Below are 14,142 nucleotides of genomic sequence, written 5' to 3'. Positions count from 1 at the left end.
TAGGCCCCTGAGAGCCTGCCGCTGTCTCTGGGCACAGATAGGGAAACTGAGGCCCAAAGAGGAAGGGCTGGGCTGAGATCCCCTGCGGGGAGGGGGCTGGGCAGGGCCTGGGTCTGGTCCTGGGCGCTCAGGCCCTCAACTCAGTCTCCCCCCTCCCCCCATCCTGCTGGCCAGGGGCCTGGTGGGGGGCCTCTCAACCTCCTGGGCCCCTCTGCTCCTTCCTGTTCCCTCCTGGCAGTGGGGGTGGGCGGGGCCATCTCTGAGGACCCATCTGAGGCCGGGTGCCCGCCAGTGTCAGAGCAGGAGCCGAGGGCCATGATGGCCAGGCTCCGGGGCCTCACCGGCCGGTGCCCAGCCTGGGAGCCAGCCGTGGGACCGCGCTCCCAGGGGGTCTCCCCCGGCCCCTGAGCTGGGCCGCATGCTCCCACCGCGTGCCCGCCAACACCCCTCACCGCCTCCCGGGGGAGCGTGTGGCCCCAGCCCGAGCACCCCAGGAATCGGCCAGGAGGCCTCACCTCATCTATTTTTAAACGCCAGCCCATGAAAGATTCACAGGGGCTTTATTTACAGGTGGAGGGGGAGCGGCTGCTCCGGTGGCGCCCCCTCAGGGGCTGGCAGCCAGGCCTCTCCCCCAGGCCCGGCTCCCCCAGCTGCCCCCCTGCCCCCATTCAGCCTCCAGGCCCGGCTCCCCCAGCCTTCACCCAGGAGTGAGCCTCCTAGAGGCCCAGAGGCAGCAGGAGCTCCCAGGGGCTCCACCCCTGCCCCCCACCAGCCATTTGATCAGCTGCTTCCCGGCTCACACCCCCCCTGGTCTCTGGGACCTGAGGCCCGCTCCCCGCCTGGCCTCCATCCTGGCCTCCGTCCTGGCCTCGCTTTCTCGGGCAGGGCAGTCAGGCGTGGCCTTGGGGACGGGGGACGGGGACTCCTCTCATCCCAGCGAGGAGGAAACGGGCTCAGGTGCGGTCGGTCGGTAACCTGGAGACGGAAGGAGGTCGGGGACTTCAAAGGCTGGGCGCCCTGCCCGGCCCCTGGTGCCACGTGGCCGGCGGGAGGTCGCACATCATCGCTTCCAGGAACGGAGAGCCTCGCCCCTCCCTCCAGACCCCAACCAGCCCCACCCCGAGCCTGGCCCCGCAGGAGGCGGCGTGGTGGACAGGCGGTGGCCTGCTCGGCCTCGGCCAATCCCCGCGCAGAGCCGGAGTGCCCTGTGCCCATGCGCCCTCCCCTGGGCCTCGGGCTCCCCAGGGCCTGGGAGGTGGTGCTAGCCCAGCCTCGATCGTGTCACCTGATGCCCTGAGCTGTCTGGCGGGGTCCCAGCAAATGCCCAGGAGGCTCTCAGCTGATGTCCGGCCAGGGGTGGCGCTGACTCAGCCCCGAACCCACCCGCGGCTTCCTGACGGACAGTGCGCCCCCTGCCCAGGCGGCAGCGCGGCCCTTCGCCCCACAGGGTGGTGGGAGGAAAGTGGGCAGAGCCCATGCCAGGCCCGGCTTAGCTGAGAGTCACGGACGTGAGACGCCTTTCTCAGCGTCTCCGCCGACCCAGAAGGTTCTGCAGGCTTCCGCTTCTAGAAACAGGGACACTGTCCGCTCGCTCCCAAATGGAGTGTCACAGTCAAATACTGGATATTTGTCTCGGGCCTGCGACCCCCTCCGCCGGCCTCTGCAGGCCCAGGCCTGGCCTCCCCTTCTTGCCAGAGGAAAGGGTACATTTTCTTTCCACATGTCCCCGGGGGAGGGTGGAACTGGGGAAGGAGGTGGCGTTGGGCTGTTGCAACAGCCTCGTCTAGAACCGCAGCCCGGGGCGCGGCAGGGCCGGGGACGGGGCCGTCTTCCAGGGCAGTGGGCGTGGGGCCCGGCGATGGGGTCAGCGTCCTCCCGTCCCTTCCTGCTCGGTGAGGGTCAGCTCTGGGAGCCCCGGTTTCCCATCCGTGAAGTGGGGGCGCCTGGGCTCTGGAGGGGCATTTATGGAGCACCCACTCTGTGCCAGGCATCGATGGTTCTCATGCTGGTCATCCGCCAGTGAACAGGACAGACAGGTCCCAGTGGGGTGGCCCTCCCAGTGGAGGGGGACAGCAAGCCCCCCCCCCCCCCCACGTGCAACTAGGATCTAGAAGTGGTGGGAAGTGTGAGGCCGGCACAGGCCGGAGGGAGTGATGGGGGGGCCGGGTAGCGCAGCCCTTTTTGAGGTTGGTGAGGCCTGGTCCCACCCACCCCGTACTGACCCTAAGGTGCTGCTCCCCCTCCTGGGAGAAGCCGGCCTGGCCAGCCCACCCTCTGGCCCTGCCCACTCCCCGCAGACCACTGGCTGCAGGGCACCCACCCGCACCGACCCGCACCCACGGCATCGCTCCAGCACTGCCGCCTGCCCAGGGGTGGCAAGTTCTCCAGGGTCCTTCGGGCTCCTCCAGGGGCGGCAGTATTGCCTCCGCCGTGGAAAGATGGACAAGCGGTCTCTTTATTTTTTTGCTTTTTTTTTTTTTAAAGAATTCTTTGTGGTTGAAAATATTACATATGTCCCCTTCCCCCTCCCCCCTTAGCCCCCCAGCCCGCCCCCCAGCCCTCCCCACCCTGGTCTGTGGCCACAGGCCACGCCCATACGCTACAGGGTCCTTGGCTGGTTGGCCACCTCCCACCCGCCTTCCCTCCGCACTGTCCCAGCTCCCATGCCTCCAGCCACTCGTTCATCCGTGTGTTTTATTACTTGGATTCCACATGGGAGTGTGATCATGTGACACTTGTCTTTCTCTGTTTGATTTCAACAAGTGGTCTCTTTAAACTGATACAAAAGGATGGCCAGATGGACCGGAGACCGACCCAGAGGCTGCTGGGAGCGCTTCGCTGCAAAGCGCCTGCAGGTGCAGCCAACAGGCCCCGCCCTCGGTGCCGGGCACAGCTGCCACCTGTGAGCCTGCTCAGCCCGCGGACCGTGGGCCCCACCTGCCAGGGCCGGAGTCCCCGCTCAGCCCCAGGGGGGGGGGGGGGTGTCAGTGACTCATTCCAGCCACAGGTCACCCCAGCCTTTGGAAGGAGGGAGAGGCGGGCGCGGCCGAAAGGCGCAAACACAGGACCAACCCCCGGGGTGGACAGGACCTGGGGGGGGGGGGGGGGGGGACTTGGTCTCCAACTCCAATCTGCTCTCGGAGGCTGGGCAGCCCCCGCCCGCCGGCCAGGCTAACTGCTCCGTCCTCAGGCCACGCTGGCCGATCGCCGAGCTGATGTGGACACAGTTGCCTGGTAGCTGCCACTGGCCCGGCCCCAGGAGCAGCCGGGTGACAGTTCCTGGCACGGAGCTGGCACCCTCGCCCGCCCAGAAACACGCCCCATTCCGGCTGCTCCCCCTCCTAACTGGGGTGCGCCCCCCCGGACCCTCAGGGGAGGTCGCCCAAAGGCCGGCTGGGTCTCCCTGGAATTGCCCGAGGGGACCCGACGGGCAGTGGCCTTTGGTCACTCGAGTGCGGTCCAAGGGCCTGTTTGTGTGGCCGCCGGCGGGCGAGGGCGGCCGCCTCCTGGGGCCGCCTTTGGAGCTGTGTTCTGGGCTCCGGGGCGACGGCGGCAGAGGGCGGCGGGCGCTGGGGGCCGGGACACCGGGCGGCGGAGAGGCCCAGCCTGTGGGGGGCGGTGCCACAGCCCCAGCGACCCGGCGGCCAGGACGCGGGGGCCGGGAGGGGGACGCGCGCCGGAGGCTAGGTGACCCGGCGGCGGAAAGGGGGCGCGGCGCGGGGCGGGGCCGGCGACTCCGGGCCCCGCGGGTGGCGGCCGGGGGGGCGGGGCGGGGCGGGGCCGGGCCCGGGGCGGGCGGCGGGGCGGGGCGGGCAGCGGAGGGCGCGCCGCACCTAGGCGCTCCCCTCTCCCCACCCGCGCCGCCCGCCCCGCCCCGCCCCTCGGTCCTCGCAATAAGGGGCGCGGGCGGGGCGGGGAGCGGGGCCAGCCGCCGGCAGCCGGGAGTCGGCTTCGCGCCCGCGGCCGCAGCTCAGGCGGGAGCCCGAGGCGGGAGCCCGGGGCGGGGAGCCGGAGGCCAGGCCGTCGGGCCCCGAGGGCGCCGGGAGCGCCCGCCATGGAGCTCTGGCCGTGGCTGACGGCGGCGCTGCTGCTGCTGCTGCTGCTCGTGCAGCTGAGCCGCGCGGCCCGCTTCTACGCCAAGATCAGCCTGTACTGCGCGCTCTGCCTCGGCGTCTCCGCCGTGGCCGCCGTCGTCTGTCTGCTGCGCCACGGCGGCCGGACGGTGGAGAACATGAGGCAAGGGGGCCGGGCGGGAGGGGGCCGGGCCGGCGGGACGGGGCGGGGGGGGGCGCCCGGCGCCGGCTTCCGCTTCCCCAACTTTCTTCTCTCCTTTCCCTCCTTCCTGCCCCGCCCGCGCCTCCCTGGGCTCCGGGCTCCGGGCTCCGGGCGCGCGCGCGGGGAGGGGAGGCGGCTCGGGCGGCGGCCGGCGGCCGGCGGGGAGCGCGGGGCCCGGGACCTGGCGTCACAATGTCCCCGCGCCCTTGCCCGGGAGGCCCTGACGGCTGTAACCGGGGCTCGGCCTCCGGCGCCGCCGCGTCCCTGCGCCCGGCCGAGGGCGCGCGGGGAGCGGGGTGCCGGGCGGAGGTGGCGCAGCTGCTTTGCTGGAGGAAGGGGCCCGGGCCACGCGGGGAAACCGAGGCCGGGACGGCGCCACACCGCCCCCTGCCGGGCCGCGAGCGCTGGGGCACCTGACGCCCCGCCTCCGCACCCCGCCTCCCGCCTACCTGGCACCTGGTCCGCGGCTGCCGGCCGGTCCCTCCTCCGTGTCCTTCCTCTGCCCTGGAAGGGGAGGCCCTGCGATGGGGGGGCCAGGGTTGGCCCTTGGGGTCCCGCCTCGGTCCGGGGAAGGAAGGGGTGGCGGCTGGAATTTTCCTCTGGGAGCGGCGCGTTGGGGTGAGGGCAGGGCGTGGAGGGGCCGCTGGCAGCGGACAGAGGAGCCCATGGCCGCTCGGGGTCAAAGGCTGGGGCGGGGCTGCAGAGAGGGGCTCCCTCGTGCCCTTTCACCCCGTTTCTTTTTTTTCCGATTAGCAATAAACGCGCCTGGGATGAACCTCATTGGCTGCGGTGCTGCCCCTGCGCAGAGCTCACCCCATTCCTGAAGTGGGCCCTGCTGTGTGTGGGTTTTGCAATAGCCTCTTGGCGGTGACCTTGTGTGGGGACACTGGCCGCGCCCCCCACCACCCAGTGGCCACAGGGCAGTGGGTGAGGGGTCCTTGCCCCGGGCAGGCCAGTGCGCCCGGACCAGCCCTCGCTGCGTGGGTCCCAGGCCCCGTCTTCAGGGATGAGTGACCGATGGGGGCTCCAAGTGGGGGTGCTCAGGGAGACTATGCCCCCCGCCGCCGCCGCCCCCATGGCCCAGGCAGGGTCTTAAGGAGCCAGGCCCGGGGAGGCCCGTCCAGCCACCCTCTTCCCAGGGGAGTGTCCTCTGGGCGGGCAGGGCCAGGGCTGTTTTCAGGAAACAGTAGGTCCCAGGGCTGGGCCGCCGCCCCAGGGCCCTGCCCCAGTCTGCGTGCAGCTCTGCAGGTAGAGGCTCCAGCTGTCGGCACCCTGGACGGGCCGGGCTGGGCCTGGAGGAGCAGGAGAGGGTGCTGGGTCAGGGTGCTGCCCGGAGCCAGGCCCGGGCGCTGGCCTGTCTGGTTCAGAGGCAGGAGGGGCCCTGGGGTGCAGGGGAGCTGTGCTCAGAGCTGGTTTCCAGCAAGAGCGACAGGTCCCGGAGGCGACCCTCCCCCTCCCCTCCCCTCCCCTCCCCGGCCGCAGTGTCATCAGGTGGCCTTTGCTAAGCGGCTCCCTTGTCTGTTCAAAGGCCCCACTGGCTCTGTCAAGAGGAACCTGCACTTCAGAGCTGCTTCCCCGGGTCAAGGGGTCAAGTCCGGTTGCTGAGCGGTGGTTGGGGCTGGCAGGCCCTCAGCGCCGCCCTGGCCGGCCTTGGCCGTGGCTGCCTGGGGGGGCGCTCCGCAGCCCCGGGCCCCACGTGGGCCCCAGCCTCCCCCGAGGTTCTGTGCAGCGGGGTGTCCTCCTTGGGCCCCGGGGGGGCCCTGATGGTGCCTGGTGGGCGCCCTCCGCCCCTCCCTCCCCGGGGGAGCCCCCAGACTCAGGCTCGGCCAAGGGGCCCCTCCAGGACTGAAGGGCAGGTGCTGTCCTCCCCAGGGAGAAGGGGGCCTGGGGGCCCAGACCCCACAGCCTGTACCCCAGACCCCACAGGGGCGGTCACAGTGATGACCCCCACGGCAGGCGGGGGGTTGTGCGCCTGAGTTTGCAGGGATGTGGCTGTGCGGGCTGCGCGCTGTGGAGAATGAGGAGGTGCTGGTCGCCCCAGGGGCTGGTCCCGGCCGAGGAGGAGGAGGAGGAGGAGGAGGAGGAGGAGGAGGAGGTGTGGAGGGGGCTGAGCCTCCGCCCCTCGTGTTTCTGAGTCCCCGGGTGCCGTGCTCTCCAATCCCAGCCCTTGCTGTGCTCCCTGCCCCCCAGCGCCCATGTCCTGAGCCCCACTGTGTGCTCTGCGTGGGCACCCAGGGGGCCCCTGCTGTTTAGCCTGGAGCTCTAAGGGTGCTGGGAGCCGTGACGGGGCTGGGGGCTGGGGGTGCCTGTGCGCAGCCGCTTCCCTCGTCCTGGGAGACGGGTGTCCTATCGCGCCCATTTGACAGAGAGGAAGGTGGAGGCCAGGGAGGCCGTGTGGTGGAGTCGGGTTCAGCTGAGGATCAGGAAACCCCAAGAGCGGCTTAACCAGAGCTAACTCTCCTGCATCACAGTAGCCCAGCGGGCGGCCCGAGGCCAGGCGGCTTCCAGCTCCTCTGCCCGCTGTTCTCAGGGCCTGCGGCCACCACAGGGTCCTGAGGCCTGGACCACATGCTTCTGCGTCCACCCTGTGGCCACGACCCGGGGCACGGCGCTGAGCTGCAGGAGCGGTGGGCGGTGCGGGGCTGGGCCTGTGTAGGCTGTGTCCACACAAAACATCGAGGAGGGGTGGGCCACACTGGCCTGGGGGCTTGTCGATGCTGCTCCAGTTTGACCTCAGAGTGACCAGCCTCCGAGCCAGTGCTGCCGGAGCCTGTGTGGCCCGGGGGGGTTGGGGGGCGGGAGTGCCTGGCCTTGAAGGGACGGCCACCCTTGCTCTGCTGGGACCAGCTCTCCCGTGGGCCCAGGGACCCGAGCTCCCAGCAGCCCCTGAGGTGCTCCTCAACGCCGACGCGGGCTGGAGGGCTTCCCGGAGTCCCCTCTGCGCACCCCCTCTCAGCACCTGGGCCTCTGCACCCCACACACCCCGGTTCTTGTCCCCTGCTGGTGCCCCAGCTCACATGACACTTGTTGGAAAACACCCCAACTCTGGCAGGTGGCTTTGCTGGGGCCTCCCGTCCCCGGAGCCGATCCGGGGCTCCGTGCTGCCCTCCTGGCGGGGCTGCCCCCACATCCCTGGCTCTGGGGGCTGGCCGAGGGCGGGCACACCTTGGCCAAAACAGCTAAGGCCGAGGGCAAAGGTCACAGGTAGCCTGGCTTGGCCTTGAACTGCCTCCCAGCCACCCGGAGTGGAGGGCGGGGGCAGAATCTGCTCCCATTCACTTGGGGTTCTTTTCTGCCCGGGGCCTTGTCCTCACAGCCACCGTGTATTGTCCGCCCAGGGCCCCCCTGTCCCCGGGCCCCAGCCTCATCGAGCTCAGTCCCCCTGCACTCGGAGGGAGGTCAGGTGTACTGCCAGGTTCACAGCAGTGAGAGGGTCGGTCTGGCCGAGGGCACGTGTCCCAGGAGGCTGCTGCGCGGGCCGCTCTGGGCTCCCACGGGCCCCAGAAGAGCTTGTGATGTTCATGGCGGGGTCTGTGGTGCAGCAGCGGCTCCTGAAAAAAACCCAGGAAGGAGCCTGCTCTAGGGCCACCTGCCCTGCCCGGGAAGCCACCCGTCACCTCCAGGGCAATGCTTCTAGAACACTGCTGGGCACCCTGCCCATCTCCTGGGCGCTTGGTCTTCAGGCGACCATGGCTTCACCCTGTGGCCTCCTTTGGGGACACAGGGTCATGAATTGGGGGCTGGAGGATGTGGGACGGGGACCGGGGCTGTGTGACCATGTCCCAGGCCAGCACTGCTGCGGGGCGGTGAGGGCTGGCGCAGGGGGAGGCCTGGTGGAGGCCGGCGCACGGGGGGCGGGGGAGGCCTGGGCAGGGGCCGTCGAGGTGACATTGCTGAGGTTCCGCTAGGAGGGAGGCAGAGCACCCCGCCTGCTGCTGGTGGGTGGGGGGCTCGGAGGAGCCGTGGAGTCTTGCCGTCCCCGAGCCGCTGCCCAGCCCCTGGTTGAGAGGTGGGCTCTGGCCCATCCTGGCTCCCCAGCTGTGTGGCCGTGTGCAGGTCACTTAGCTGCTAAGCCTCACCTTTGTCATCTGCCGGGTGGGTATAGTGAGTGCGTGGCCTGTGGGGTGACTGTCGGAGCACATGCTGCTTCAGGGGAGCCCTTGGCGCACAGCAGGGGTCAGCGAGGGCCGTCCCCACCACCTGGCTGCTCTGCCCGGGGCCCGGGGCACAGGGTGGGCACTCGGAAACGCCTGCCGTGGAAGTGACCACACTTCCCTCCCCACCGTGTCTGCAGGGAACCGTGGGAACGGGGACACGGGAGGGGAGGAGCGGGCCCACGTGGAGGGGGCGTGGAGGACGCCGGGCCTTCCCCTCGGCCCACGGAGTCCGGCCGTGGGCTTTCAGCTGTGGGAGTGCAGCCCCCGTGGCAGTGTCGGGCTGCTGCCTGGAGCCCCCCTGCAGCTCCCGATCACCCCAAATGCCGTCCCCCCTGAGCCTCCGGTCCTGGGAGCGCCACCCGGCTGGGCAGAGAGGCTGGGGGCGGGCAGAGGCCACTTCCCAACACCATGCGCCTGGCGCCTTTGCTTTGTGCCCGGGGCAGCGGCGTTCTTGTTTTGACTGGCACTTCTTCCCGGCGAGATGGGGCTCTCTCCACGTGTGATGGACATTTACGTGTTTGTTTTGTTAAAATGTTTTTATTGATTTTAGAGAGAAAGGGAGAGGGAGAGAGATAGAGATCAATGATGAGAGAGAATCACTGATCAGCTGCCTCCTGCATGCTCCCCGCCCCCTGGGGATGGAGCCCTGACCGGGCATCGAGCCGTGACCTCCTGGTTCACAGGTCGATGCTCAGCCACGAGCACGCGGGCCGGGCGTGTACCTTTGCTCTGTGAATGGCCTGTTGGTCCTCCCCTCGCCCCCTCCGGGCCCCACGGAGACCCGAGACGCTGCCTTTGGCAGGTGAGAGAACGGAGGGACCCGAGGTGCCCCGGCCGGCGGCTCCCCAGGGCCCGCGGCAGGTGCCGCCCGAGCCGGCCGAGGCTGACAGCTCTGAGGAGAAAGGCCCGGCTGGGCTAAACGCTGCGCCTTCCCCGAGCCTCAGCTTCCCCATCTGCAACGTCAGACAAGGAGATGTGCCCGCTGTCCCCGCGGGAGCTGTTCTGTGGGGCTCCGTGGGGCGCGGCATCGACTCCACAGCTCTCTCTCCCCGTGACCGTGACACGGGGAGGCCACCTTCCCGCCGGGTCTTCTCTGGGGAGGACCTGGCCCTGCCCCAAGGCTGGCTCGGCCCGAGGGGTGGAGCCGGGGCGCTGCCCACACGGCGCCTCCTGGGCCTCCCGTGGGTTCAGAAGTAGCGTTAGCTGCTCACGTGCTCCCCACTCGGTGCCAACGCTCACTTCCTGGTGTGGCACGGCTTTGAGGGGCCTGTCACCTCCCCGATGGGTCTCGGTCCCTGGAGGGTGTGGGCTCGGGCCCTGCAACCCCCTTCCAGCAGGGTCCCCACTTGCTGAGCGGGCCGGGGTGCTGGCCGAGGGCTGGGCGGCCCCTGGGATGCAGACGGGGAAGCAGGGCCCCCCTTCGCTGGGCATCTTCCCCCAGCGGCCTGGCTCCCTCCTGTCTGGTTGCAATGGCGGGAGGAAGGGCAGCCTCCACGGTCCCCTGAGGGAAAGGCCGCAGGGCCCTGGAGCCAGCCCGCGAGAGCGAGGGGTCCCCGGTGTCTCCTGCACCCCTCCCAGCGGACCTCCGCTCACCAGCGCCCTCTCCCTCTCCCCTCAGCATCATTAGCTGGTTCGTCCGGTCCTTCAAGTACCTCTACTGCCTCCGCTTCGACGTGAAGGGTCGCCAGCGGCTGTGGGTGGACCGGCCCTGCGTCATCGTGTCCAACCACCAGAGCATCCTGGACATGATGGGTAGGCGCGGGGCTGCGGGCCTGGGCCCCCGGGAGGTGGGGCGGCGGCGGGCCCAGCAGAGCTGGCCGGGGAGGGGCTGACGCAGGCCTCTAACTGGGTAATGACCACAAGGCCACAGGGGCCGTGCGGCTCCCTCTCGCCCATAGCCGGGCGCTCTGTCCACCCCTCCCTTCCAGGCAGGAGGCCGGCTCGGGGCTAAATGACCCGCCCGGGTGGCCAGCCGGCGGGTGGGCAGGCGAGGCTCGAGGCGAGCCGGTGGGTGGTCGGGCGCAGGGCTGCTCCCTGCTCCTTGGGGTGGCGGCCCCAGGTCTGAACCCCCTCCTCCTCCCGTGACCACGCGACAGGCCTCATGGAGATCCTGCCCCCGCGCTGCGTGCAGATCGCCAAGCGGGAGCTGCTGTTCACGGGCCCGGTGGGCTTGATCATGTACCTGGGGGGCGTCTTCTTCATCAACCGGCAGCGCTCCAGCACCGCCATGAGCGTGATGGCCGACGTGGGCGAGCTCATGACCCGCGAGAACGTGAGTGGGGCCCGGGCCTGCGGGCGGAGCGTCGGGCTGCGGGCGGGATGGGGCAGGTGTGAGAGCAGCCCCACAGGGCAGCTCCCTTGGCGTAAAAGCCACATCGGCAGCCCCGGCCTGTGCGGCTCAGGGGCTGAGCGTCAACCTGTGAACCAAGAGGTGAGGGTTCAATTCCCGGTCAGGGCACAGGCCTGGGCTGCGGGCTCCATCCCCAGTAGGGGGCGTGCAGGAGGCAGCGGGTCCATAATTCTCATCCTTGATGTGTCTCTCTCTCGCCCTCTCCCTTCCCCCTCCCTTCCCTCTCCCTTCCTCTCTGAAATCAATAAAAATATATTAAAAACAAATCAACAAACAAAACGCACATCGTCGGTGCCTGTCTGCAATGCACATAGGAAGGCAGGGAGCAGGACTGTGCTGTTGGGGGTCCCCACCGAGCGTGGGCTCCACAGGAGGGGGGCACGGCCTCCCCACCCCACCCCACCCCCCCTTCCCACAGCTGCCTCCTTTCTCCCTGCAGCTCAAAGTGTGGATTTACCCCGAGGGCACGCGGAACGACAACGGGGACCTCCTGCCCTTTAAGAAAGGCGCCTTCTACCTGGCGGTCCAGGCACAGGTGCGCAGGGACGCCCTCCCGGGGCAGCGGGGTGGGGGGCGCGGAGCTGGGCTTGGCGGTGACTGCCAGGTTAGATGGGAGCCTCCGGCGCTCGGGGACCCTCCTCCTGGGCCGGTGGCAGGGCCTCGCCACCCTCCACCCCTGGGCCCTGCCCTGATGCGGAGGGTCCTTGCCTAGGAGGGGCGGTTTGTCCCAGAGGTGCCCTGGATCGGGGCTGGGTCTCCTGGGGGTGAGGCCCCACCCCTGCCCTGTGCTGGGGTTCATGTGGGGAAACATTGTCAGGGTCAGGGCAGCTATGCCCTGCCCACTGGGGTCAGGGTGTGGGTGGCGGCTTGTCGATCTTCCACCCGTGATGGGTGGCCTCTCGCGCCCCCTAGTGCTGGCCCTGAGCAAAGCCACCCCCTTTCCTGCCAGCCCCCTTCCCGCCGGCTAATGCCATGGGGGTGCAGACGCTGGCAGGTGGGTGGCGGAGCCCCAGGCTGGGGGCCGAGCCTAGACTGTGATCCCAGCTCCGTCTGAGCGAGGCTCTCCCACCCGCCGGTGGGAGCCGGGAGGTGGAGGGCACCCTGCCAGGTGCCTGTGGCTGATGTCACTTCCCTGAGCTGGTGGCATGGGGGAGGGGTGTGGGAAAGGAGGTGGTGGTGCTGGGACGGGGGCAGCCACAGCCTCGGCCAGGGGGACGGGCATCATTTCCCGTCATCGGGGGCCTGCTAGACGGTGGCTCCCTGGGTTCCCAGCCTGCCCCCCAGGCCTCCGCCGGTGCCCAGTGCCCGGGGAGAGGTGAGGGCTCCCCAGCCGCAGGGTTAATGATTAGCCCAGGCGCCATTTCCGACACTGCAGGCACCGGTGGACTTGATCCTGGTGGTTTCCGGGAGCACCAGCCGGCCCTGCCCCCTCCCCTGCTGGTGCTGCCCCCCTCCCCCGCCTTCCCTGTCCCCCTAGGAAATCTTAGGACCCAGTAGGGGACACAGATCTGAATCAGGTGGACATGTGCCAACCTAGGAAGGCTTCCCGGAGGCGGTGACATGTGGGCGAAGGAGTACAGAATGAGTTTATGGCCTGGGGTTCAGCGTGTGGCAGGGCTGAGGCGGGACAGAGTGCGTGCCTGGCAGCCATGGGTGCCGTGGGCAACCCCGGGCGAGGTGGTAAGGCGGGCCCCCCGGGAGCTCGCCCTCGGGAAAGGGGGGTCGGCCCCTCTCAGGATGCTTGTCTCCCTGCGCACAGGTGCCCATCGTCCCCGTGGTGTACTCCAGCTTCTCCTCCTTCTACAACCCCAGGACGAAGCTCTTCACCTCAGGTAGCGCCCGGGCCCCTCGCAGACGACAGTTCCCACTGCCGGGGCTGCCGTGGGCCAGACCCTGCCGCGCAGTGACCACTGGGGGCGGGGGAGGGACGGGGCGGGGGGGCGGAAGCTAGAATCTTGGTGAGTGGTCCTGGGCCATGTCCCAGTGAGGGAACGGAGGCCCCAGCAGGTGGGTTGGGTCCAAGTTCACACACACAGGCCCAGGCTGTGCACACAGCTCGGGGCTCAGCGGGGGGCAGCTCCTGGCGGAGGGGGCTTCTGGGCCAGGCCCCACTCCCAGGGTCTGTATTTAAAGGGCCAGAAGGTTGAGAACCACTGGTCCAGACCCTGCACCTGGTCCCCAGGTGGGAAGGTGTGAAGGGCGGCGGGGGAGGACCCCGAGGATGGCGTGGAACGGGGTGGGCTGCCTGGGAGGGGCACGGGCACCTTCTGGGGGGCGGAGCTCTGGGCCTGGGTGGAGCTGAGAGGGAGGCGCACTTGCCCTGACCCCGACCCCCGTGTGCACGCAGGAGCCAGCGCGCCCGGGTCAGTTACTGTAGCTGCAAACCAGCCACCGAGGGAGGGGGGGTCGCAGGGCCGAGCGGCAGGGGGAGGGTGGGCCAAGGGGAGGCCGCAGGGACGGTGGGCCGCCCCCCAGGCCGCTGACGCCCGCCCCGCCCACAGGCACCATCAAGGTGGAGGTCCTGGACGCCATCCCCACCAGCGGCCTCACGGCGGACGACATCCCCGAGCTCATGGACTCCTGCCACCGCGCCATGCGCTCCGCCTTCCTGCGCCTGTCCAAGCCCCACCAGGAGAACGGGGCCGCCCCGGAGCCGGCCGCACAGCCCGCCCAGTAACCGCGCCGCAGCCGCAGGACCCGGGGACGGAGGATGGACAGAGGGCCCGGCCTGCCCCGCCGGGGCCGCCCAACATCCGCTCCCGCGTCCAGCCCTGCGGCCGGTGCTGTCCTTCGGCCCCACAGCAGGGCCCTTCCGGCCCCGGCCTCTGGCCCAGGCTGCCGATGTCCCCACAGGGTCGGCAGGGCCCCCACACAGGGCCCGCGCGGACGCCCCCGCCTGCATCAGGCCGGGGAGAGGCGCCGTGGGGAGCGAACACTGAGTCAGAACTGCACCCGGCTTTTCTGTTGTGGTTAATCCTCTCCTGGATATTCTTTCCACTGATTTTCAGAGAGTGGGAGGGAGGGGCAGTGACAGAACCGGCGGCTGGTTGCCTCCCACACGCCCCCCGACCCCCACGCGCCCCCCGACCCGGGCTGCGAGGTGAGCCTGTAACCGAGGTGCCTGCCCTTGACCGGGAACCGAACCTGGGACTCTTCCATCCGAGGGCAGGCACGCTAACCATTGAACCACCAGCAGGGGTGCACAGGGTTGTTTTTATAAATGGACTCTTGCAAGTGCCTGGTGAGCTGTGGTCACTCGGAGGATGGGCAGGGCTGCCTCAGGGCCACAGGATGGCCCAGCCGGGCAGCGCACGGGGTCTTCCAGGCTGCGGGCCTCCTCCCCGGGGCCTGGGGTGGGAG

The 14,142-nt window shown here is 69.8% G+C and overlaps 1 protein-coding gene and 1 pseudogene across 1 annotated transcript; one reads left to right on the top strand and one right to left on the bottom strand.

The window, feature by feature from the left end:
- The first annotated feature begins 3,920 nt into the window (after nt 1–3,920).
- AGPAT2 (1-acylglycerol-3-phosphate O-acyltransferase 2) lies at nt 3,921–14,020 on the top strand. Its single transcript, XM_070430189.1, has 6 exons — nt 3,921–4,236; nt 10,051–10,184; nt 10,529–10,704; nt 11,222–11,317; nt 12,542–12,614; nt 13,284–14,020. The coding sequence occupies exons 1-6, from the start codon at nt 4,055–4,057 to the stop codon at nt 13,457–13,459; spliced, it is 837 nt and encodes a 278-aa protein (XP_070286290.1). The 5' UTR covers nt 3,921–4,054; the 3' UTR covers nt 13,460–14,020.
- LOC139021368 (U4 spliceosomal RNA) lies at nt 5,008–5,085 on the bottom strand (annotated as a pseudogene).
- Nucleotides 14,021–14,142: the final 122 nt, after the last annotated feature.

Source organism: Myotis yumanensis, unplaced genomic scaffold, assembly GCF_028538775.1.
Source record: "Myotis yumanensis isolate MYYU_CA2020_CCGP unplaced genomic scaffold, mMyoYum1.0.hap1 SCAF_12, whole genome shotgun sequence".
Classification (NCBI taxonomy): domain Eukaryota; kingdom Metazoa; phylum Chordata; class Mammalia; order Chiroptera; family Vespertilionidae; genus Myotis; species Myotis yumanensis.
This window is presented reverse-complemented; position numbering and strand designations above follow the sequence as displayed.